Raw genomic sequence first — 27,856 nt, 5'->3', positions numbered from 1 at the left:
ACCAGCTGATCCAATGCACTGGCATTGACGAAGTCAATGAATCTCTGGGCATTCATGTTTGGGCTAGAATAGGTCTTCCACTCTATGGCTAAGTAGTTAAAGTCACCCAGGATCAGGATAGAGGGTTGAATCTTGATGGATTCAAGTAAGTCAAGATAGGTGGAGTGGGCGTCCTGAGTCATGTTTGGGGGTCTGTAGTTAGCTATGATTTGAATAGGTGTTTTGTCAACAGTTAACTGCACTTAGAGTGTCTCCTGTGTGTCATACCATTTGACAAGCCTGGAGGTGTGTATGTCTTTGATAAATTTTGAAACTCCACCTCCTTTGGCTTTGTGGCACTTCATTTGGGGTCTGAAAGTATGGTAGAATGAGTAACCTGGTAAGGTTGGGGTGCTCTCCACAGCTTTAAACCAGGTTTCAGTGACTGCACAAACGTCAGCGTCCTCCGGTTTTTCTCTTTAAGGATCTGCATCCAAAATCCCAGTCTCTCCTTATTTCTTGAGCTTCCCCTGTTTTATCATCATCCCTTTCCACTTTGAATTGTAGCTTTCTGCTTGTGCTATATATTGGAGTCTCAGCTGTGTAGCTCTGAAATACCCCCTTCAAATCAGGTAATCCCAAACCACCTTGTTCTATTGTAAAGTTCAACTTATTCCACTTGACTCTTGCCCTCTACCCCTCCCAGATAAAAACCTTCAACTCTTTATTAATTGCTATCTACAAATTCTCCTCTAGTTGATAAAAATATGCCTGATCTGTGTATAAAAAAAGGAACTAAAAACATTTCACTGCTTGTATCTTGCTATCGATATCCATAAAACAGAGCTTCTGTTTTCTCAGTTTTTGTATTATCTTTTGTTTAGTGTCTTCCCACATGTCCTTAGCTGCCATAACAAAATCCTTTTAACCCATACTCCTAAGTACTTCATTTTATCATGTCCCTATAAATTTGGGTATTGCTGAAGAAATGTGTGTGTGGTTATGTAGTTTACAGTTATTGCCTTTGTTTTATCTTCATTAGTTTTGTATCCTTAAAAGACTTAAAACTGCCCCTGCATGTTCCACAACACTGAAATGTCCATTTCTTATTTTATGAGGTACAAAATAATATCATCTACAAATAAAGCCAACTTTCCTTGATTACCATATCAGTTATATCCTTGAATTTCTGAATCCCTTATTTTTTTGCCAGTGGTTCTAAATGTAACACAAATAACAAACTGGAAAGAGGACACCCCTCCCTGGTTCTTCTGTTCAAACAGAAATTGTCAGAGAAGAGCCCCCAATGCGCGCACACACACACACACACACACACACACACACACACACACACACACACTTTAATTTTAGCCTCTTATCCATCATATGCCCCCCTAATTAACCTTATTATTGTGTCAGGAAATGCAAATGCTTCCAATGGGCTACTCATAAAATTACAACTCACTCTGTTGAATGTTTTCTCTATATCAAGGCCCAACAACAACAGTGATATTTTCTTACATTCTGATTCTCTCTGGATCATCATTGTTCTGTTAACGTTGTCAAAAGTTTGTCTTCCCTCCACAAAACCACATTGATCCATAGCTATAAATGTTGCCATTTTTAAGCCATTATAGACATAAACACTTTATAATCATGTTTTAGAGCTGAAATGGGCCTATATGAAGCTGGATCTGATGGGTCGTACTCATTACCAACTTCAGTTATTACAGCCACCACTGCTTTCTTCCATGATGTTGGTGCTTCTCCTCCTTTTGAAATGCTGTTAAACAAAACCTTACAGATCTTTATCGCTTTCTTCCTTCCTAGCTTCCAAACTTCCACAAAATACTATCTATTTCCGGAGATTTTCCTGTAGATTGTTTTTACATCACCATTTTATCTTATCCTCTCCTATCCTGTTAGTAATTCACCCTCATCTACCTTAACTTTGACATATTTAATTCTTCTGTAAACATTTCCATTTATAATTTTTCTTGCTTTCCAGATTTCTCTGCTTTATACAGATTTTCATAACATTACTAAAATATTTCTAATAACTCTAGAGGATCTCTGGTTATTTTCCTTGTTATTTGCTCCCTCAGCTTAGCAACTGCCCTTTCTACTTTCTGTTGCCTGAGTTGTCATTCTAAAAGCTTTTGCTGGACTTATCAAAAAACATTTGCTTAGTAGCAGTCTTTTTAAACTCATGTATATTATCCAGGTAGTCCCTTATGTTCTCTTTAGCCTTCTGCATCTGCACCTGTTCTTGTTCTGTGAACTTCTCCATATTCTGTAATAATTTTGCCATTGGCAGTCCCTCTAAATAATTCTTGTTACTTCGTAAATATATACCTTTTTCTTTTATTTCTTCCCTATTTTTAAATATCACTTTCATTTTATCCAACTACCTAGGTATATTTACTGAAGACATTTCTGTCTTCCCCAATAAATCCTAAATAATTTCAACTACCCATTCCTTAAATTCCTCCGTGCTTAACAGATAGGTGGGGAAGCACCAGTGTCTCATTTTTATTTCATTACCCTCCATTTTTATTTTAGTTATTATTGGTGCGTGATTTTAAATAATTATTGTATGCATATAAAAACTTTCAGTTAAATGCACAGGTTTCTGTGAAATATAATTTCTGTCTAGCCTAGCCCAGTTTTTGTACCTTGGGGAATAATATGTAAATTGTCACAGGGTGCTTGCTACTGAATTCTCATCTTCCATACCACATATTTTCATACGTGTCTTCCAAAATCTACTTTCATTTGTTATATTTTACCTTCTAGGATCCCCATATAAATTCTCACTTTTGCAAATCAAATTCCAGTCCCTACCTATAAGTAATATGCCCTGTTGAAAATGTTTATTTATCCCAGAATTTTCCTAAGCTCCACTGTAGCAGTTTTAAGTGAAATATAAGTACAAGGCATTGTTATCCTCCTCCCTTGCCTATAGCCCCTTACTACTACAAATCTACCATTATTATCTTGTTTCTCCTTCGTCTATCGTTATTGGAGCTCCACTAGCAATTAATGTAAGTACTACTCTTTGCCTTTGTCCCTGATAGTCTGTTGAGTAGCCACCCTTGAATTCATTTCTTTGTCATATTCATATTCTCATTTCTTTCCAAATGTGTCTACTGTAGCATAGCTATTTGCTCTCTGCATTTCTTAACATAGTTCAGTACTCTTTCCTTTTTTGTATAAACCTATGAGACAATTTGCATTCAAAGAGAATATTGAAAGTGTTGCATTATTTTTTATTATTCTCACCTGTTATTTATAACAGCTTTTTTTAAAAAGTGTCTAGTTTCAGCTTTTCTGTTACGTGCATACACTAATGCTTGGCAGGTTGATATTTTATACATTTGTTTCTTGTCTTGTCATATCCATATGAATCTGTCATATCTTACAAGACTTGTTTTGTTTTACTGAAAACCCTAAAAAAATGGGTCTATGTCATATAATCAAACTTCCAAAAATTCGAGCACCATATGTTCGAACTTGGAAGTTCGAAATATGACAATATCAAAACCTCAGAACAGCTAATTTTTTCCCAGGGAAAAAAAATGCTGTTCCGAAAAAAACACACAACACAAGCACACCAAAAACCTAATAAACCTACACTAAACCTTACATATACAACTAGCTATGCACTAACCTTAACCCAAACCCTAACCCTAAGGTCCGTCACTATCGCACACTTACCTTACCTGCACCCTAACAATAAAGTCCGTCACACTCGCACACTTACATTACCCGTACCCTAACCCCAACGTCCGTCACACTCGCACATTTACCTTAACCGCACCCTAATCCCAACGTCCATCACACTCGCACACTTACCTTAACCCGATCTGTAACTTTCGCACCACAGTGGAGAAAATGTCGAAGCCAAAGAAACAGCCACCCAAATTCTTTACCTGGGAAAGAATTTGTAATTCCGTGGCTTCGACATTTTCATTTTTCGGACTTCCCCTTTCAACCTTCTAGTTGAACTGTTAATAGCAGCAGTCTGCATTTAAAGTGGAACAGCCTTACAAGACTATCTGCAAATATATAGAGCCAAGTATATTTTTCTGTATTATTCTGTATTATAGAGCTAAATTGTTGCTTAGATATCTGTTGTCTTAGTGTTCTGCAAATATACAGAGATCAGTATATATTTTTGGGGTTTTATAATTTGCACTCTGATTCCTCACATCTCTGTTGAAACTTTCTTCCCCACCCCTCATTGTGGTTTCTATTGCTTGTGTGTTGTTAACTCAAGGTTCCGTTAATTTGAACTGTTAATAGCAGCAGTCTGCATTTAAAGTGGAACAGCCTTACAAGACTATCTGCAAATATATAGAGCTGAGTATATTTTTTCTGTATTACAGAGCTAAATTGTTGCTTAGATATCTGTTGTCTTAGTGTTCTGCAAATATACAGAGATCAGTATATATTTTTTGGGTTTTATAATTTGCACTCTGATTCCTCACATCTCTGTTGAAACTTACTTCCCACCCCCTCATTGTGGTTTCTATTGCTTGTGTGTTGTTAACTCAATGTTCCCTTAATTTGAACTGTTAATAGCAGCAGTCTGCATTTAAAGTGGAACAGCCTAACAAGACTATCTGCAAATATATAGAGCTGAGTATATTTTTCTGTATTATTCTGTATTATAGAGCTAAATTGTTGCTTAGATATCTGTTGTCTTAGTGTTCTGCAAATATACAGAGATCAGTATATATTTTTTGGGTTTTATAATTTGCACTCTGATTCCTCACATCTCTGTTGAAACTTTCTTCCCCACCCCCTCATTGTGGTTTCTATTGCTTGTGTGTTGTTAACTCAAGGTTCCCTTAATTTGAGCTGTTAATAGCAGCAGTCTGCATTTAAAGTGGAACAGCCTTACAAGACTATCTGCAAATATATAGAACTGAGTATATTTTTCTGTATTATTCTGTATTATAGAGCTAAATTGTTGCTTAGATATCTGTTGTCTTAGTGTTCTGCAAATATACAGAGATCAGTATATATTTTTTGGGTTTTATAATTTGCACTCTGATTCCTCACATCTCTGTTGAAAATTTTCCCCACTCGCCCTCCCTGTTCTGGTAGTAGTTTAAATTTGGTGGCTTTTGCAGTGCCCGCCCCACTGTAGATTTGATCTATGACACTCCCCCAGTCCCATCTCTTTACCGCATTCTACCTAATAAACCCTTTCTGCACTAGCTTTTAGTCCTTTTTAATTTAGTTACATTTTTTTCAAACTGTGTGTGGACTAATATTGCTACATACTCAATTGTGCCAGCTTGCACTGCATGTAAATTGTTTTTACTACTGTTTTTGCTACTTTTCTGAAAAAAAAAATTGTAAGCCTGTTTCCTACCTTTCCTGTAATTAGTGTTCCAGATACAGATTTGCTGTATCCAGGACTATTTGTAAGCTTCTGAGCCCCCAAGCCTTTCTGTGTTGGAGGGAAGCCTTCTAGCTTATCAGTGGGAGTGGTAAGCACTAGGTAACCTGTCTACCACATAAGGAGTGGTTCTGGCCCAGAATTTGTAGTTATTGGCTGTTTGGGCGGTCTTCCATCTCTCTCAACTTTCTGATTTGAAGGCCTGCATTTGCACTTGTTTCTGTCCTGTAACTCCTGGACCCATCTCATTTGCTCACTCAAAAAAAAAAAAAATCTGCTTTTACTGTATTTGTGTTTCTTCCTACTTTATTTTGCTTTTGCGTCATCTTAAAAGTACTCAGTTGTATTTATTACTGCTTGGTGTAACTCATTCTAAGCCTTTTAGTTTAAGCACTTGGGCTTCAGACCAGTTGTTTTACATTAGGAAGGTTTGTGGTCTGCACTGTGGTGGCAGGACAGGTAGCTTACATCCTTCTAAGTTGGGAACTGCTGATTGAGGGCTCAGTGTCTGTTATTCTAAAAGTATATTAACTCTGTTTTAAGCACTTGGGCTTCAGGCCAGTTATTTTACATTAAAAGGGTTTGTGGTCTGCACTCTTGTGGGAGGAGAGGCTGGACTCTGCCCTTCTAGCTGGGAATTTCTGGTTAAAGGCTTATAGTGCCTTCATATCTAAACTGCTTCTTACTGAAATTGGTACACCTTCTTTGCTGTAGCATAGACTAGATCCAGGCCTGCTGAATCTAGCTTTGTTTGTATAACCTGAGCACTAATCCAGGCATTCTTTAAAGTATTCAATTGTATTTATTACTGCTTGGTAGTAACTTGATTAAAGTGTAGCTATCATTCTAAGTCTTTTGGATTAAGCACTTGGGCTTCAGACCAGTTGTTTTACATTAGGAAGGTTTGTGGCCTGCACTGTGGTGGCAGGACAGGTAGCTTACATCCTAAGTTGTGAACTGCTGATTGAGGGCTCAGTGTCTGTTATTCTAAAAGTGTATTAGTTCTGGTTTAAGCACTTGGGATTCAGGCCAGTTATTTTACATTAAGAAGATTCGTGGTCTGCACTCTTGTGGGAGGAGAGGCTGGACTCTGCCCTTCTGAGCTGGGAATTTCTGGTTAAAGGCTTATAGTGCCTGCATATTTGAACTGTTTCTTACTGAAATTGGTACACCTTTGTTTGCTGTAGCATAGACTAGATCCAGGCCTGCTGAATCTAGCTTTATTTATATGCTGCTTGTTATTTCCCTGAAACGCTAATTCCACCTAAAATGCGGCTTTTCAGCGCTTCTGTGGATCCCTAGTGATATCTGCATTGCTTACTGTACTTATTTCCTTGTTTCACTTGAAAGAAAGTTACTGTTTGTTGTTTTTGCATTTAAGTTACCTGTAACACATTGCATTTAAGTTACCTGGCACTTGCTCACTAAAGCAATTATATAAGTCTGCACTAAAATATTAAAAGCACTACACCCTCACAAACTCCTCTTGAGTACCTCGTTCCCCAGTGGCCCTTTTTTTCAATTATAAAGGAATTCCCAATACTATTCTAGCATGTCCAAAGGTCAGTTGTCAATCTCCTCTCCGGTCCAGCTGGTGAATCTGGGAATCTTGAGGCAATGTTACAACTGCCTCATGTACACAGACAACCCTCTCCTCCTCCCAACAAATTCCAACACATGTGAGAGATGCAACCATATAGCCAAACTGGAGGCTAAGCTCTATCAACTCAGTACTGGCGAAACCAGTCAGGAGGAGAAGGAAACCACACTCACTACAATTCCAGTCTCACATAGACCTACCACGACAGCAAAACAAACACATAAACACACAAAAACATACTTGGAGGCTCTAAATAAAAATCTGCCTAAGCAGCAGATACCTCCAAAGCAGACACCCAAGCAACCGCTACCCCAAAATAAAACACATGCAACACATAGCTCACAAAGCCAGTGTGCCAAACAGTCACAGCCCTTAAGGCTAAACAACACACCTGATACACTTGTAATAGGTGACTCTATCGTCAGGCACACTGACATCCCGCTCACCAGGCTAAACAAGGAGAAGGTCACGATGAGCTGCCTGTCAGGCGCTAGGATCCGCCACATAACACAAGCACTCAGGTCACTCCAAGCCAAGTACAAATATGACTCAGTCATTGTCCATGTTGGTGTGAATGACCTGAGACATACCTCCCTGGACTACATGAAAAGAGACATAGAGGAGCTCTCTGAGCATGTAGCCCAGGCCGGTATGACCCTGATTTTGAGTAGCATCTTACCCTCACCACGAATGATGCCACAATATGAAGACAAGATGATCAATTTCAACAATTGGCTTAAGTATTGGTGACATTCAAAGGGGATCCAATGCCTGTCAGCCTGGGATGACATGCTCGACAAGCCACGATGCTTCGCTTGGGACAGCTTGCACCTGTCACCCCTGGGCTTTCGGATATTGGCAAAGGCCCTTGCTACCCCCATAGTGCCTTTTTTAGGCAAGGCTCAAAAGACAAACGCATCTCCACAGGTATCACAAGGGATAAGAAACTAAGAGTAATGCTACTCAATGCCAGAAGTCTAAACCTCAAGATGCACGCACTCAAAACTCTCCTTAGCATGGAGAATATCGATATCTGTGCAGTAACAGAAACCTGGTTCAAGGCTCCCGAGAGCACCCCAGCACTACCAGGTTATACCTCATACCATGCTTTTCGGCCCCAAAACTTGGACCGTACCACAAAAGGAGGGGGAGTATCAATATTCGTCAAAGATACCCACACCTCCAGGTTGGTGGCACAGCACGATGCATCAGAGACTATCCATGTGCAACTAACAGTGGGTAAAACTGCCTTCCAGTTTATAGCCTGCTACAGACTACCCTCCCAAACCCAGGAACCCCACTCGGCCTTCCTGAGAACACTGGAAAATATGAATGTCTCTCCAAACACCATTGGAGACTTCAACTACCCAAACAGACTGGGAGAATTACTCTAGCTCCAACACCCTAGCCCAAATGTTCCTAGACTTTATAAACTCAAATGCTATGGAACAACTTGTTACCACTCCCACAAGAGGGGAAAACATACTGGACCTGATCATCACCAACATGGGGACTCTATGCTCCAGACCAGAAGTGTATCCCTCACTGGTAAGATCAGACCATAAACTAATCTCACTGGATATTCACATCCCGACTCCACCCCCTGCCCTGAAAACCACAGTGAAAAACTTCTCTAAAGCAAATTTCACACTCCTCAAAACCGAGGTGGAATCCTTCAAAGCCCCCGGGCCTGTGGAAAATATGGCCCAGACCGCAGAATCCTTTATAAATGCATTCTATGAACACCTTCAGGAATGCATGGATCATGCAATCCCAGATAAAACCAAGCCCCAATCCTCCAAAGTCAGATGTCCTGTCTGGTGGACCCCAGCCATAAACAAACTATACAATAGAAGGAGGAAGCTACTACATGATAGAGCAAAATCCCAAAAGGGAAGGCATCTCTGATCAGTATTAGCAAAAAACTACGGGCACTCATAAAATCATCTAAGGCCAGCTTCAAGAGAAAAATTGCACAGGACACTAAGGATAATCACAAGGCTTTCTTTAGTTATGTTAGGAACCTGGGTGGGAATTCGCAGATATGTTCAGAATTAGTCCAAAATGACAAAAAATACACCGAACCCACAGACATTGCCAACATCCTAGCTGACAGGTCCAGCGCAAACTCCCCCCCCCCCCCACCAAAAGGCCAAATATTTATCCCAGCAGAGTGCTGCCCCCCGACATCTCAGATGCTCAGGTAAGAGCTGCCCTCTCCAAAGCAAAAAACACAGCATCAATGGGACCAGACGGTGTCCCGGGCTGCATCCTACATGAACTCCAAGAAGAGCTAAACCCAAACATAAAACTACTGTTCAATCTCAGCCTTACTACAGGATATGTACCCAAAGAGTGGCGTACAGCAACAGTGGTCCCTCTCCACAAAGGTGGTGCCTCAACGGATCCTGGAAACTATCACCCCATAAGCCTGATTAGCTTGGTCTGCAAAGCTATGGAAAGGATCATCATGGACCTCATAAGTAAAGATATTGGGGACCTACAGACACTGGATCTTACCCAGTTCGGCTTTGTTAAGGGCAGATCTTGCCTCTTAAACCTGGTTGATTTCTTTGAAACAGTCACCAAGGCCATTGACGAGGGGAAGGTGGTCCATACAGCCTACCTGGACCTCGCAAAAGCCTTCGATACAATACCCCACTCGGGCATTTACGATAAGCTCACCAGCTTAAATATAAACCCCTATGTCACTAGATGGGTTGAAAACTGGCTCAAGGACAGAACCCACATGGTTAGAATTGCTGGAGCCATGTCAGACTCCAAACCAGTTACAAGTGGCATCCCACAAGGCTCAGTCCTGGGACCTCTCTTGTTCGGTATATATTTCTCGGAGGTACAGGCCAGCTCGGAAGGACTGTGGCTGACTAAGTTCGCAGATGACTGCAAACTGGGCGCCATAATCGACTCTCCAGCCGACACAAGCATCCTCCAAAAGGGCCTCATAGAAACAGACAACTGGTGCCAGAGCTAAGGCCTCAAGCTAAACGTCAAAAAGTGTATAGTCATCCCCTTTGGCAAAAACAAAGTGTCCACAAATTACCACATAGGTGGTAATCCATTAAGTACAGAAGAAGTAATTAGGGACCTGGGGACCCAAGTTGATAGCAATCTCTCATTTGACAACCACGTGGCCAAAGTGGTTAGAAAAACATTTTATATAGCCCACCTAATCATGAAGGGATTCACATCTAGATCAGGGGAGGTCATCGTGCCTCTTTACTCATCCCTCATCAGGCCCATAATTGAGTACAATGCCCCTTTTGGGATGTACCTTACCAGACACCTGCAGCAACTGGAAAGACCCCAAATGTACCTCACCAAGAGGATCATAGGGCTCAAACAGATGTCATATGCTGCCCGGTTAAAGAAACTCCAGCTCTACTCAGTGGCATACCGCCTGCTCAGAGGCGATCTGTGCCTGACATATAAAGCCATGTCCAACCCAGAATGAATGGACATGCTGCACCTCAGAAAATCCAAATCCCATCCAGCTATGCGCTCAAGAGACTTGAACCTCAGCACTGAAATAAATAGGACATGCTGGAGGGACAGATTCATAACCCAGAGGCTCCCTTCACTCTGGAATAAAATCCCAGTCCAGGTTAGGCAGAGTACCTCATTGACTCTCTTCAAGAGGAATCTTGATGAGTGGATGGGAGATCATAGGTTTACCCCGGGTATCCCTTCTGTGTCACTGTTAGACAGAGGCACAGTATACTAACCTCAAAAAAGGGCATAGCAAAATTAATTTAAAATGGGTGGCAAAAGCCAAACACACTCTGGCTAGGCTTATAAATGCCCTAGGGCAGATAGCCTAGTATGAACCTATGAACCTATGAACGGTCGATTAAATAACATAGACCCAAAATAAAATACCCCCAGAAAACCTCCATAATCTACTAACTCAGTACAAACACACAAAACTGTGTACATCTTCAAATAATGAAGTTTAACTCTCCTAATAAAAGTAATTGTCCCAGACTGACAGTTATACTCATAGGCTTTAACTGACCTATAGTGAAGGTTATCCATGTGAAGATGCATGGTGCAGCCTGTGCTTCTAGTAATGTCTTTCAGCTTTTCCCAGTTAGGGGTTGCCACAGCAGAACTCCAGTCCGCTTATGATTGGAAGTGGATTTTTAAAGTGCTGAGGTGCCAGCCCGACACCCAACCTTCAAAGAAGGCACACCCACACATGCACGCACTTACCTGCATGTCTTTATATGTCACTGGACTGCGGGGAGGACATGCAGATTCCACATAACAGGCACTCCAGCAGAGAATTGAACTGGAGAACCTTTTGCTGTGAGGCAACAACTCTAACCGCTGCACCACCGCAGCCTTATCATGTGAAGATGCATGGTTCAGCCTGTGCTTCTATTTAAACTAAATGCTGTCTGTTTTGTTTTATCTTTATTCCTCTTCCAGATGTTGAAAACAACTTGAATGCTTTCAGGAAAAACATTATCTTTAGCTCCTGGATCCACTCCGGTCCATTTAGCATATTGGGCAATGAGTGCCCTTCAGCACTTATTGTTTATGTAGCAGGTACAGGTTTTACAGGGTCAGTTTGCTAGACCACACACACACACACACACACACACACACACACACACACACACACACACACACTCACACCTAGGGCCAATTTAGAGTGTCCAATCCAACTACTGCATGTCTTTGGAATGTGGGAGGAAACCAGAACACCCAGAGGAAACCCACACAAATGCAGGGAGGACGTGCAGACTCCACACAGAAAGCACTCCAGCCAAGAATCAAACTGGAGAACCTCTTGCTGTGAGGTGACAACGCTAACCACTAAAGTACTGATCTGTCCATCTTTTAGCTATTGAAAGAAAAACGTATTCTGTTTTTATTGCCCTCTTAACAGATTTTCTCCATAGAAACATGAGAACCAGATACACCATTGCCTTCAGCTACAAGCTTTGCATGTTGTACCATGAACATTTATTTGCTAATGGAAAACTTTTCATTGCGCTCAGTGTTCTTTTATTTACTTGCTTCCACTTAAAACTCTTTGTTAGATTGAGCCAAGACCCTTAATCCAGTCATTCACCTATGCAAAAGTATGAAAAACCACAGCAATTTTACTTACATCATGATCTGTATAATTTTACATGTCTCTCACCTCAACAACTTAAGATTACAAACTATTATCGTAAAGATGTTTTTGCCCAGGTCTTCTTCCTTTTTTACATTGCAGTGCCTCCATTGCATAAAACTAAACAAGAAGAAAGAAAAAAAGAGGGAGAAAAGGACACCCATTTACTTTAGTATCACCATAACACACAAAAATAACTGAAAATGCTTTACTATGTAACACAAAGTATATGTCATATTTTATAAAAATACAGTTAAGAACAAAAATTGTTTTACTTACAGTTACCTCTTTCCATCCTCTTTCCCTCTCCTTAATGTTCTCTCAAACATCAAGGACATGAAGTAGAGCATATGCTTTGGAGTCCCCTACAAGTTTAACAAAGTCAAAAAGTCCAATATTTCCAGGTTTTCTTGTTCATCTATATTTCACAAATGTGATTAATGTTTGGTAATCCCACATTTATTCATTAATTTCTGAGTTGCTGGTTTTCTTTATGTTGACCTCCATCTCCCAACTTCAGTCTCTGGTTCATTTCCAACATACTCCTGACTCTTCTACTCAACTACATTGTTTTTCTTTGTTTCTCTTGTATTTTACTTTGAAACATTGGAAAAGGTTACACTGGCAGAGTCCCCTTCTGTTTGATAGATCACTTTTTGTTGGACAAACTTTTATATTTCCTCTTTAACATGTTCTGCATCAAAAAATGATTTTGGCCCTCCAGGAAAAATATTTTGAATATAGCTGGATACAGCAGTTTGAATCTTATACCTGCCTCTTAACATTCCACGATTGCTGGAAAAAAAATTGCTCCTCTTTTGCCTGGTATACAGGGAGTAATCATTTTAAAACACTCTACTGTCTCCAGTTTTTAGTAGTTTGTCCTTCTGCCACAGCTTTCTCAGAATAAACTCTTTCTGCTGATAGGATTGCATCTTGACTATTAGAGGTCTTGGCTGCTTTCTCATGGCCAGGTTTAGAGCATACATGCAGTGTGCCCTTTCAATTAACAACTCCTGCTGTGGAGTACCAGTCATATTTTTATACGTTCATAGGTAAATACTAGACTAGACGCCCTTTGGGCTATTTTAATCCTAGCCAATTTCCCTCAAAGGTGAGAATCAAACCCTGTACCTTGTGTTTGCAGGTAAACACTTTAACCATTATACCACCCAAATCCCTCTTATGTAAACCCCTCCCTCATGTATGTAATCCTATTTCTTCAAACTCAACCTCTCCTTTTTTAGTCTTAACATCCACAGTATATGCAATAAGACCATTGAATTTCATGCCTTGTAAGCCTTATACTCTCCTTACACCATAGCTATCACAGAAACCTGGCTAATGACTCACATTTAAAAGAAAACCATCCTTCCCCTTGGATACAGTATAATTCACTGTGGTCGCATAAGCAAAAAAAAAAAAAAAAACAAAAAGAGGTGGTGGTGGTCCAGTTGCTTATTTGTGCTTTCATAAAAATAATACTGTCTGCTCTTTCCAATTTCTCTAGTACAGCAGAAAATCTCAGGTTTTCTTATATTCTTTGTCCTCCAATTCTACCATTTTTTTGAAAATCTCTTCTTGAGCAGTCTCATACTTGGCCAGCCTTTTCTTCATTTCAACCTCTGATTTTTTTCAATGTTATCAGCTCATCTGAATATCTGTTTAAAACCTCTTCCATTTTTCCAGCCTTTTGTTATTTGAGTTGATACACTCCTTCAGTGTTTTGTGTATTTTAATCAGCTCTGAGTACATTGGACTTATTTTTTCCTCTAGATTGCTGGAAGTCATGTGTTGCACCAAAGCTGGAGCTTGAACTGCTTTTTACTGAACAGCTACAGGATTCTTCCCAGTCAGTGTTTTCTCCTCATCTTTTGTGTTTGATTTCCTTTCAGGTTTTCTAAATTTCTTCTTTGCAGGCATCCAGGCAGTACACTTACTAGCCAGTAACTGAAATTTACCAAAACGACAAATTCACTGGCTCTCCTTTCTGATTTTCTGTTTTCAGACTGGGAGAGCTGAAATTAAGCTGTTTCTCAGTGTGCAGCCATCTTGGAAGTTGCTATACAAAGCACTGAGGAGATGGTGACTATGCTCCCCAGCTTGTGGGAGGATATGTACCAACTGTAAAGTGACTTGGAGTATAGGGACAGGGAGAAAACAGTGACAATTGATGCCCCCATAGGCATATGCAATAGACACATTGTAGCTAACATCTAGTTTGCCATTACAGTTTATGACTATAATAGGCCCAGGATGCAAAGTGGTGAGGCACAGGTTGTCCTACTCCATAACACTTTAAACTACTGGTAATACAGTATCAGTGCACTCTTCAGGCACACAGACTATCACACCCAGTCATGGGCATTATCCAAGCCATGGGAAGTGTCATTTCTCAGGCTCAGCACATAGGATTACATAACAGGATGTGTGGGCATGGTCCTGTAGTTCTGTCCTTTCTCTGCCAGACGACAGTTCCAGCTCTGACATTGCAAGCTAACATGATTTTAAAACCATGTGGCAAGTGTATGTTGTGATGTGCATGTCTAGCATACTGTATAGAAACAGTTGTTTCATATTCAGCTAAGAGAATATCTGCTGGCAATCATAAGTGGTAGTTGTGAGAATTCATTGGAAACTTATTAGAATGAATATATATATATATATATATATATATATATATATATATATATAGAGAGAGAGAGAGAGAGAGAGAGATAATATATGGACAGTTTGAACTTTCATGCATTCTGAGTTATAATAATCAGCAGGTCAGTGAGAGATTACAGAAATGGTGTGAGACCCTCGCTAAAGGCTAAATAAGGATGTTAATGCCCTTTTAAACTAAGACAATGCTTGATATTCTAATAGTTATTTATTTATTTTTTTTAATATTCTGATGGTTATTATGTAAATTATTTGAAATGTGCCCTTAAAATAGAAAGGACTAAAAGTTTAAGTGTATTTATGTATGTATGCATGTATTTATGTTATCTTTTCTGTGTGCTGATTGGTCAAGTATAGTTGTAGATATAAGATTGATGTTTCCTGGTATGTACATTTAACCTAATGAAAGAAGTTATTCTAAAAGCCTGAATTGTTTAAACCTGTAAATTTTAAAGCATAATTCTTATAAAATTTACCAAATTTTAACTAGACTAGCTTATCCCATTTTTTTATTTTAAATTTTTTTAATAGTTTGTGTGTATGCTTACGCTTTACTTGTTTACTTATTTGCCTGGTCCTATTCAAAAATGTGTGTGTAACTGGAAGTATACATGCACCTTAACTTACAAAGCAAAAAGCAGTGGGGTGTCAATAATTCTGCAGTATACAAGTGGTTCTGCGTTTTTTTATTATGATTCCTATAAAAGTGTATAATGGTTTATCTTGAGGACTTACCTATGCTGTAGTCTGCTGAAGCATTCTGTGTGCATAACTTCTGCATCAAAAAATCACTTAGTCTGTAAAGAAATGTGGGTGTTATTATGCTATAAAATGCCTTTGCACTTATTAGGCATTTGGCTGAGGCTTAAACAGTAAGATATTCTCAAACTTTTCCTTGTTGTGAATGGCAGTGGGCTCTATAGCCACCCCCATATCCCCCCAAAGCATTTATTTAAATAAAAAGGGACAGGAGCATTACATAAATTTACCTTCTTTAATAAAAAAAAGTTTTAACATACTAAAAATCGACAGGTAACACAATCTTACTTAAAGTTTTAAACATTTTTCTTGATGGGTGACATGTCACTAAACCCCAAAGTTTGGGAGTTTGGGAGTTTTTTCATCTCTTAGAATTTCTGATTACATGTGTGTGGCTACGTGTGTATAAGGGAGTGATTAGCTACTATCATTATTTACTGGGAATTTAAACAGATTAAGAGCCATTCCTCCTTTATGGCACCAATTTTTAAAACCTACCCAGGGTCAAAACTGTCCAAAAGCATTAAAATGTTATGGCTGTTTAATGACCTACATGAATCTGGATAAGGCCAGTTAGCAGGCAAACAACCCTGAAACTGAATGCAGGGAAACACTTTGGGAATCAGTAAGAAAAGGACCACAATTAATTGTTATTATTTTTTTAAGTTACACAGCAGGTCTTTCTTTACAACTTAAATATACTTTAGAACTCAGACTCCTAACTAATTAAAAAATAAGATACATAAACAAACATTTATAGAAGTCTGATGGCTTGCTAGGATGGGAGATGGATTTCTTCCCAGTGCCTAAGCCTAGTTCACAAATGGACTGAGGGCCAACTGACTAAAGAAGACTGTTGTATTCTGCAGCATTTCTTCGTTTCTTCCATGGAGGACTGCAGCTTGGATCAGGGCAGAGTGAACATCTGTGCAGATTAAGACACTCCATGAGTTTCCTATCCACTAGTGCACATGCATGCATAATAGCATCAGATGATGGCACATGTTGTCCTTATAAAGGGGCAAAAACCCTGCTGTCTCTTCTATGGTAGTTCTGAATGGTATCACTTTTATAGTACTCATCATGTGTGATGTGTGAGGGGGAAGGACCATACCCATTTTTCCCCAAGGCTGCCACTGCTACACTCAGAAACCAGTGGCACATCCCCGATAACATGACAGTATTTGTATATGACTGATTTACCAAGTAGTAAGATCACTGCTAGGGAAGCAAGTTCTTAGTGGAAGATGAAGGACACTCAGACTTATACAATGGCCTGGAAAGGACAATCGTATACACAAAGTAAATAAGATTTAAAAAATGGTGTAGGAACTAGCAGTTGGATATATGCCTAACAGAGTGGAACACATATGCAAATCCTTGTGATCTAATTTACGACCGATATGAAGTTGTCGCCTCATAGCAAGACGTTGTCCCATTCGATTCTCAGCTAGAGCGTCTTCTGTGTGGAGGCATACGTGAATGGGGCATGCCTTCATTGAAGGTTGTGCGTCAGGGCTGGTAACCCAGTGCGTAAAAATCCACTACCAATCATTAGCGGACCGGAGTTCCGCTGTGGCAACCCCTAACCGGGAAAAGCCAAAAGACACAAACATGAAATGAGCAGTGCTCATTTGTTTCCTTCAAAAATACAAGTATAAATGATAGCCAGCTACACTGCCATTACTGGCACTTTTGCTGAAAGTCAGATATAAGATGCCAGTGAATAAATGTATAAAGAATCATAGCAAAGATTGTTCACATTATGGTTACAGCCTAAATTTGATCAACTAAGAACAACAGAAAAATACTGGGAACAGGTTTTGAAACATATGAACCACAGAAAATGTTGGGGACAGACTTGCTTTATCTCTCATATGCAAAGACCAGTGCTTTATTTGTTGGTTCTTTAAATGTAACAGTTTTCATTGCTAGTAAATTTGCCCAAGGAAAATTAAGTAACTGTTATATTTTCTTTTGTGTAGCTTGGTGACTCATCTGTTTTTCCTGCTGTCATTGTGGAACATGTCCCCAATGTAGACCTCTTGCAGAACTACTCGGGCCTCACCTGTGTTCAAGAACCACATGGTATGATTACAGAGGGATCAATTGATGTTGCTGAAGAGCAGATCATAGAAGATGATGATGATGATTATGATGAGGATGAGGATGAGATCACAATTCCAGGTTTGTAAGATAATATTTATGAAATACATACTGGATTAACCATTGTATGCTTTACACATAACTGAAATGTAACCATTCCTGACTTTAAGAAGCTTGCTGCCCCTCTCATTTAAAATCATTTAAAAAATAAAAGGATCACTTGGGCCACCAAATCAGGCTTTTTTTTTCTACTCACTGCATAAAATACAGGCTGTTCCGAACCAGAAATCTAATTCTTCCTCTGTTAATATTTACATATGAATGTCTAATGCAGTCTAAAATTGTATGTCATGTTAAACTCTTACAACTTTCTCTGAAAGGCTTTGTATGTAGCCTCTTTACTGTGATAATTCTGTTAAGAAATGTAAACGTTTCTGTAATATCCTCTCACCCTTGCATTCTCAAAGAGTATACAAAAAAAAGATTTCTTGAATTACTTACTTCATATGGCTTCTGGCACAGACCATGTATTATTTCATTACCCACTTCTAGCTTAACCTCCATCAGGTTTCCTTTGGAAGATAAGTTTGGCAAATATAATGCTGCAGCTATTGCCTACCAAACATCTCTACAGGCAGATAGAAACTTTCTATTTTCTAGTGGAGATGTGTTGTCATGAACTTCCCATTACCCTGGCCACATCCTTTTGCTGCTTTCTTAAATTTCTTGCTACCGTTATGTCATCTAACGTGTCCACTTGTAAAGTGCCCCTTTCAGCTTCCTTTAACACTGCTTTGCCTCCATTTGTGTACTGCTGCCTATTATTTTGGAACTGTTGTTCATGAATGAAACTGACTGTAAATGATGAAACAATGCAAATGATGCCCATGATGTCTGTATAATGGAGCTTTTCTCCCTGTCCACCATGGAAATAGGGCTCTGCTCAGTTGGACTTTCCCAATAACTAAATAACTAAATAAATAAGTAAATAAATGTTGCTGCCTAGATGCACTTTTTGCATTCCTTGCTATTGAATTTAAACTGACATTTTTTTTCTGACAATTCCTCCATCTTTCCCAAGTTCTTTTGGAACCTTACCATTCCACATTGTGCTTCTGACAGGGGAATACTTGGGAAAAAATAAAATACAGGTCTTGATCCTATATAAGAACATGTGAATTATTTTGTTTAACTCCTCAGTTTTTATCATAATAATGTGTTCTCTCCCAAAGTCTTGCCTTGGGATTCTAGTTTTTTTTTAGTTCTGATGACAAATACTGAGAAAATGGCCATTACAAAGTTGAGACTTTGAGAGGAAATATTTATTATTGTATGTAAGGACATGCCATAGATATAGACTATATAAGATAGCCAACTTCAGCAAGGATAGAATTTTGAGTCTCTTCTCTAGAGACACAGTAGTGTGGAGCAAGTTCTTGACATGATAAAGATTCCATCTATTTACTCCACTGTAAGTCAAAAATGTTGTTATATTCTACTGTGTTGTATGAAACAAAATGATGTAGACATAATTAACATGTATAAATGCTACACTACAACTGTGGTAAGTCTGGTAAGTAGTAAGTTGTATATATTGTAAATTAAGGACCTGCTGTATACTTATTATTCAAAGATCCTTCACTCATATTCATACAGCTGTTATATATACATACCCCCCATGTTTGGTGGAACAGCATAGTATACTAGTTTGTTGGATTATTGCCCCTATATTTTTTTCAGTGCAGCTATTGGGTAATTTGTATTTCTGCTTTACTAGTTTTTTTTTTATATGTATATATCAGGCAGGAAATTGCTTAATGTGCAGATTTATGACAGTTTATGTTGTACCACTGTGCATTGACTGGATGTACTTGTGATGCAAAATGATGCCTAATCATTGTCTGATAAGCAGCTGTACATAGCTTTATTAAGTAAAACACAGTGACTTTGAAACTGTGGCATACTTAATATATTTCATTTGTTGTAAGGTTTATTTAATGGTGTTTCTATGTGGATGCATTGCATGCTACTATTGCACTGTAAAGTGTTTAGAAAATGTATATATATATATATATATATATATATATATATATATATATATATATATATATATATATACAGACACACACAAATGTATATTGTACACACATTATATATAAATATGTTTATTGTATTAATTTATTAATTTGATAAGTGAATTGGTCATCACAACCCCTTTGTAGCTACAATATGATCAATGTTGTATTTTATACACACATATGTGCACACACACACACACACACACACACACATATATATATATACGCACACACACACACACACACACACACACACACAGTTTACAGTAGCCAATCAACCAGCATGTTTTTGGGAGGTGGGAGGACATTTTCTATCTGTCTATCTGTATTATTTACAGGTGAGACATGAAGTGATAAGCATATTAAATGGGGAAAGTTCCCTATTTTTTAAGTAAATGACATGAGATCTTTTACATTCACCTGAGAGACTGCCAGCTTAGACAGATGAAGCCTTGGTTTAACATGCTTTCTGAATGACAGCACCTCTTTATGTTACACTACAGTACAAGAACTCAAAGCACTAGGTGTAGAACACAACCAACAGATGAATTACCTTCCCTGACCCTCTTAGATGGCATGAAAAGGTGCTGCTTTCTCAAGTAAACAGAATTTTAGCTCAAGACACATTAATGGCAAGGCAATAACAAATGGAAACAAAGTGGAGTTCGATTGTTTGCTTAATATATCAGAGCGATGTACTTAGTCTGATGGATGACGGTAATGAGGAAAAGGGCAGCGCATGTTCATTGTAAAGGTTACGTCTGAAGGTTTTCTACATGGTGTCATGTCAACAGTCACCATCTCTTTCTGTTCAATGCCACTGTCCTACCTTCTTCCACAGACATGCCTGACAGTCACAGGTCTTCTCTCACACAATCCATCCACCTCTTTGCTAGATGCCCTCATTTCACCTTGCCTTTTTTCTGTCTGTCCCATATCTTCTTCACTGGATTGTTTTCTGCTTTTCTGCACACATGCTTGAACCACTGTAATCTGTTCGCTTTGACCTTTTCTGAAATTGGAGCTACTTTGGCTTCTGCTCTGATGTCTTCATTTATTCATCTGTCCCACAGTGTGAATCTTACCACTTACCTCAGGCACTTCATTTGCATCACCTCTACTAGCTTCTTCAACTACTCTGCCTTTACTGCCCAAGTTGTACTGGTCACTTCTCAACTTCTTTGGCATTCTTCTTTCATGTACTACATATAACATTCTGTGCCAGTTGGATGCAGATCCTCTTATTTTAGCTTTGACCTCCTCATTCAGACTTCCCTTCTCCTCAACCGCTCCTACTAGATACTTGAAGCTGTTCACTGTTTTCCCATTCATCTGAATTCTCAGCTTCTTCTGATTCCACCCATTTGCTGCCCCTACAAATGTATTATCCATATATATATATTTTCTTTCACGGTGGTGGTGCTGCGGTAGCATTGTCGCCTCATAGCAAGACGTTGTCCCGTTCGATTCTCAGCTAGAGCGTCTTCTGTGTGGAGGCATACGTGAATGGGGCATGCCTTCATTGAAGGTTGTGCGTCAGGGCTGGTAACCCGGTAAGTAAAAATCCATTACCAATCATTAGTGGACCGGAGTTTCGCTGTGGCGACCCCTAACCGGGAAAAGCCGAAAGACACAAATTCAGGTAGTGAAAAGTAGTTGGTTCAGAAACAACCTGAGGGATTATATTTTAACAGAGGTTAGTATAATCATACTGAGGAAGCTGAAGAGTCAGAAATGGTGACAAAATTAAAGTATGCCTAAGAGACAAACAAATGGGAGAAGGAACAGTCTGAAGTTTAATATTTGGTAACCAAGGCAGGGCTGAATGACATGGACATTCTTCAGACTCCACCTTGGAACAAAAAGTTACACAGCGGGTGAATGGAGGTGGAATTAACCAAGCTGGACTACAGAATGAGGCTTATCAACAGCCCGTAGCTGTAATCTTGTGTGCAAACTGTCAGGTAAATAAAGATTGGGAGCTTATCCAGTAGGCAGGGAAATATGCATTTGAGGTGAGGTATTTCTCATTTCACTGCAACAGTATGAGCTTTTATTGCATTACCTTTGTTTTCTCAACATCTTTCACCCCATCAGATGTCACATCTAGCAACAAGCAGTGACTGAGCCTACGTATTCCACTTCCTAGTTACACTTTACTTTTGCTGTGCTTACTTACTGTTAAATAAACATCAGCCAGACAGCTTGCTGTCACAGAGTTGCATAACATGTCTGAGAGCTTAGATTTAGTATTTGCATTGCAGTTGTCTTTGAAATGATATTCAGGCACATCAGCATATAATAGTTCTACATAAGCTTTCTTTAGTGGTATTATGTACGACTGTACATGTGAGCAACTGCATACATCTAATAGTTACAGTTACTACTGTTTATATCTTGACACGTTTCAATGAGGAAAGGAAATAAAAGTTTGCTCACAAAGCAATTGTGTGTGATACATCTATAAACTGTGTGTATTTGTAAATGCATCTATGACAGGATGTATGCAATTCTTGATAATTAAAGATTTAATTCTGTATCATAGTAAAAGCTTCTGTAAAGAATGCCAGAATTACAGGCTGTTTATCAAACTGGCATACATCCAGTTAAAATCACAATAGTCGTAAGCTCTTTCACAGCAATTCTAATAAAAGTATTTTTATAACAGAACTTCCTCATATTCAAGAAAGCTTAATAATTATGTTTTCTTCCTCACAATTGCAGGGCTTGGGGTTCAGTCCTATCCTCCAATCAATGTTTGTGTGGAGTTTATATATCCTCCCTGTGTCTGCTTGACTTTTTTACCAGGTACTCTAGTTTCTTTCTCACGTCCCAAAACATGCTGATACCTCCCCAAAACATGCTGGATGAACAGATATTCTAAATTTCACATACGGATTGCATTTTTCATTGATCGTCTGCCTCAGGTCATGCCTGTAAAGGACCAGCCTTTCATATCATTGTAGTTGTTGTTGTGAAGTGTGAGTTATTAGACTCTTGTAAGAATGAATTTCATCTGGGCATCAAAAAAGTTTTTTGGCCTTTCTATAAAAAGAAAGTGCATGTACAGTATCGACCAAAAAAAACACATACACTGATATGGACTTGAATTAATCAAGATTTGTCGTAAGACATTCTTCTTTAGCTAGAGCTTTCCAGACAAATACATACATTCATTGAGTCTTATCCTTCTGCTTTTAGCATGATACCATATGAAAACAGTGCTGAATAATTAATATTTTCAGACTTGCTTAGCGCATTCCTAATTCAGACATTGTAATACAAGTTACTGGGGAAGAAACATAGAAGAGCTCTATAAATTAACATTAGAAGAAAGTGATCTAGCCTGTGAGTGTAGTGTTTGGACGCCTGCCAAAGTCCCACAATTGAGAACAAGTTCAGGTTGTCAGTGGGTAACCTGGAGAGAAAAGGATAATTCTTTCATTACTTACTGTTTCTGGAGACTAGACATCCATTAGTATAAAAGACCAGCAGGTGCATATTAAGCTCTTTTAATTACCTTTAAAAAATCTCTTAGGATTTTCTGATGCTTGCTGTGTGCTACTTTCACTGCCCTCCACTGAACTAATTCCATTGTACCCATGTCCTTGTAGAGATGGGATGCCCATGACCTCCAATAATATTTTAGTTGATGTCTTAGCAGCTGCAAATTTAAACATATTCTATTTTTTTCATGTTTACACATCACCACATGGATTCCACTACTCCAGTCCTTATTGCTTTCTTTCATTGCTTGTCTATATCTGGGTCATGTGGTATGACATGAACAGGCCTCTTTTCAGCTTTGCTTTTGTTATCTGTTTCCTTAAATTGCATATTGTTCGTTTGGGATTGCATTTAATAAGTGAGATGCTCTGTATTTGCTAGTGAATACAATCTGCTAAACATTAGCCAATTCCTACAATGCAGTCAACCAGTTGTAACAATTTCTGCCCCATCCCATATACTTCACCTTTTAAAGTATTGGTGTAATTTACAAAAATATACACTTTATCTCTTTTTCTTCTATACCATCTGTAATTTCTATTTTTCTTCTACCAGGCTTCTCTATCTGTGCCCAATTGGCCAATTCATTCAGTTGAGATTGAGAGCCAGGCATCACTGGCATGGGCTTGACTCCTACAAACCATTTGTTCCTGCCTGAGGTGTCTAGTCAGCCCACTTTTTCCCCTGTGGTGAGAGTTTGATGGTACAGAGATCTGATAGAGTGGTTTACCCCTTTCTCACTGAAGCGTCCGCCATTGCAGTAGCGCTTTGAGTAACAATGTGTGCTTCCTGCTGTGGGAAGCATCCCTCTTCACACTGACTTTCCCCAACCACTGTGTGGCTGCACAGAGGCAGTGTATGCTCAGTTGGTCCATGCTCAGTGGGTGTAACACCTAGTGCTCCCTGTAGGTGTCATTCAGATTGCAAACTGCAACCACCTCCTGTCTCCTGTGAGCCTGCCGCAGCCATTCCTCCCATCTTCCCACTCAACTCTCCCAGAGCTTGAGCTGTTAATGGAACTTACTCTCTCTGTACCACAGGGCTGGGTCAGACCATCTATAATATTTAAAAAATCAGTAAGTCCAAACCCAGTCCTAAATCCCATAGTGTCACATTAGTAAATCTTTCTCCAGCCTTTATCATCATCTGAAATTCTTAACTATGTTAAAATGATAAAAACATAGCATATACTTTATTTTCACAGCTGAATCCATTGTTTAACTCTTACCCGTGAAGCTGCTCTGATATTTAAAAATGACTTTTCTGGGGTTTGATTCCAAGTTCAGCTGTCTACCCAACCAAGAGCATTGTTATCAGTCTGTGCTCCCAGGATTGACTGTGGGAGCTCACAGAAGATTCCTTATGTAGCTCCCTGGCTTTTTATGAAAAATGCCTCCATAGGAGTTCAAGCAATACTTATTATAGCTTTGTAAAGAACTAATACTTCTAATATGCAATGTTGATTTGTCCACTGCTTCTGTCATTGGTTATTATAGTCTTCTCTATGGTTGTGAATATTCATGTAGGCTTAAGGACAGCTCTGACTGGTACATCTCTGAGATTTAAGTGTCTAGCGATTTTGGCACAGCATTCCACTCACTGAAGCTGACATGATTTCAAACTGAAAAAGCCAGCTTTAGCTGAGGAACTGACTGTGAACAGCTAATAAATGTCAGTGAAAGACTAAGGTGGTGATTATTTATTTAAACAAATGTTCTTTCCAGACATCACTGCTGCAGACATATTCGAAATAACAGAAAGTGTCATACGTGGACATTTGTTATTAATTTAATAATACATCAAGGCAGTACTTACACCCTGTCTCCTAAAAATATTTTACCTCCCATAATCAGAGCATCACACAGAAATTCAAATATAAAGGGAGAGCAACCATGCACCTTAGTATCATTTTTTTACAGTTAAAGGTATAGTTTTGTGCTCAGTATCATGCAACATGATGGGCAGGTTTGTTGATTGGTTTCATTACTAGAATTCTTTCAGAATAAGTAACATTGATTCTTGCCTTTTCCTTGTTTTTAAACTGTACTCACTAGTTGAGTGACTACATTTTGTGGGGTCATTTTGGAAGACATAACCTTGAGTAACTAACAAATGTGCCTGAAGCAGACAAATTCCTTCTAAAGATTATTATCTCCAGTGAATGTTTTGCTTTGGGTAGTTTCATGTATTAAATTGTGAGCAATGTAGAAGAGTTAGAAGCCTTAAGATTTTTTTAGATTCTAGATGACTGGTTACTCTAACACTGATATTTCCTCCCAAGTGTGAGCAGATGCTTGGTCCAGTGTCCAGAATTCATTCCCTTAAAAGGACCCAAAAAGTTAAAGGAATACAAGAAGCACAATCAAGAATTTGGAACAAAGGAAATGGACTGGCTTTGTGTGGACTTAGTGACCTCACCAGTACTACTCAGGTCTGCAAGCATAGGATCCAGTGAGGCGCAGGTTTGAATGCTCAGATCCCAGGGTATTAATTTATCTCCAATGCCACTTGTCATGGATTTGATGGGCACAAGTAATGGGCTGCTTGCTTCAAGCCCTAGATAGGCCCCTAAAGAATTAGCAGCTGCACCACAACCAGACACTGGCTCCCATGCGCCCTCAGTTAATCACAAAGTCCCCTATCTACTCTTTATGTGCAAATTATGTTAGCTTCCTGTTTTTACTCTTTTGTTAGGTTTTCAACCTGGTGCATCATTCTGTCTTTCCCTCTAGCCACTGCTTTTCTCATGGCTATGATGTCATTGGTTTTGATGTGTATCTTGTAACATATGTTTGGTAGACATCTGCAGTTATAATCTTACTTCCTTTCATTACGTGCATTTTACAAAAGAATATGTGGCTGCTGTGCATACATTCTTTTTGGCCCTGGAGTCCAACTCTTTTCTTCCACCTGTAGAATACCACAACAGAAAAGGAAGACAGATCCCATCCCAGAACTGTCTTCATATTCCAGTGTAGTAGAGGAGGATAAGGACCTCACTTATTAGCTCAAACTGAGCACCCTGTGAAAAATGGTGATTATAGTGATGATGATGAGAATTCCATTTCCTTGTGGTCTCCTTCAGAGAATATTGATTTGGTGAAACACTGTATTTATTGAGAGAACATTTTTTAAGGGGGGGGTCAACTAAGGAACAAAAAAGATACTTTTGAGCTTCTAGGATGTGAGGAATCCAAGCCCTAAGCCATTCCCTCAGTTAACCAGACATTCAGATAAGTTTTTGAGGCTGCATCTCTTGAACTGGAATTCCATCCCCAACATTTTATAAGACTGAGTGTAGGTCCAGCATGAGCACGTCTACAAGAATTTGGTTGCTGAGCCAACCATGGTCTATCTGCATGCAGCTAGAGGGTATAAAATGGCTACTGTTTTGAACACCTTGCCAAGCAATAGAGAAAGCAAGAATCTGACTACTGAACAAAAATATACTTTGAATGTCTGGGGTGCAAGAAGCCCATGTTCTCAGATGTTCCTCCAGTTAACCAGATGTTCACATATGTTTTTGGCTGCATCTCTTAAACCAGACTGTCAGCCTTCAGCATCTAAGAAGCTGGATAAATCTTATAGGATGCAGGAGTGATGCAAGCACCTATGCTAGAATCTAGCTGCCAACCTAAGTGTGGTCTCCATGAATTCAGCTAAAGATTTAAAATGGGTCCTGCTTTGAATACTTTGCCGAGCCGTAGAGAAAGCAGGACTCTAGATAGGACTGAAATGAAGGTTTTGGGGATGAAAGTTGTCAGCCTCATCCTGCATGATATTGCAGAACCATCCTAAAGCAGACTTAGAACATGACTCAGGCTGAATCACCAGATGGACACTAATAGCATTTAGGGTGAGCAAACACATCAAAAAGTGTTGTGTGGGTATGATAAAGTGGACCTTCTGCCAGGGAAGCAGCTTTGAGCACAGTTATTAAAAGCATGCTTGGTTAAAAACTCAGCCCCTACCTGATGAAGCAAAGAAGCAGCTTTCAAATACTATCTGGATAAGGAATTTCTTTTTGGCCATACTTTCCAGGGCATTAAAAAAAAAAAAAAATAAAGAAGGGTAACATCTTGCACTCAGACAGCTATTTCACTCCCCCATGTCATCTACAAATAGGTGGTGGGAGGTTATGTCCATTCACTTTGCAGGCTAATCATGAAAGTCTATAATGTTGCAATCAGCAACATACACTTCCTAGAAGTGCATATTGGCAGCAGCCACAATTGTTCTGGTAAACCATCTGAGAAGAAGTGTGAAAACTAAGCACAAATGGCATATTTTTTCAGGTCACAAGAAGATGGAGGCACCTGGGGTTGGATCTTATTGCATTTAATAAGAACCACCAACTCCTACCCTCTTTTAATTCCTTCACCCTTGCAGGAAATCCTGAATGGCCAATGCTTTCTCCAACCAGTTATATCAATGCATTCTGCATACTATCCCCCTTCCCTCTTCTCCCAGCATTTCTTGCCAATGAAAAAAGCAGCAGACCCAGTTAATTATGCCACTGCATTCCAGACTGGGTAGCCTTTTAGCCACTCACTTAAAACATCCCCTTGTATTGCTGTAGAGACAAAAAGTGGGGTTGCCTCACTCCA

General features: G+C 39.2%; 1 protein-coding gene across 5 annotated transcripts in view; it reads left to right on the top strand.

The window, feature by feature from the left end:
• ELF1 (E74 like ETS transcription factor 1) overlaps positions 1 to 27,856 on the top strand; it is a 960,524-nt gene that overhangs the window by 626,333 nt on the left and 306,335 nt on the right. For all 5 annotated transcript variants that reach the window (XM_044071689.1, XM_044071693.1, XM_044071690.1 and 2 more), the window contains one exon: positions 17,544 to 17,745. In XM_044071689.1, the coding sequence (XP_043927624.1) occupies positions 17,544 to 17,745 (202 nt within the window). The remainder of the gene's footprint in view (positions 1 to 17,543; positions 17,746 to 27,856) is intronic.

Source organism: Protopterus annectens, chromosome 5.part0 (genome assembly GCF_019279795.1).
Source record: "Protopterus annectens isolate FY-2018-M chromosome 5.part0, PAN1.0, whole genome shotgun sequence".
Lineage (NCBI taxonomy): Eukaryota > Metazoa > Chordata > Ceratodontiformes > Protopteridae > Protopterus > Protopterus annectens.
The sequence above is the reverse complement of the archived record's forward strand: the minus strand, read 5'-3'. Positions and strand labels throughout refer to the sequence as shown.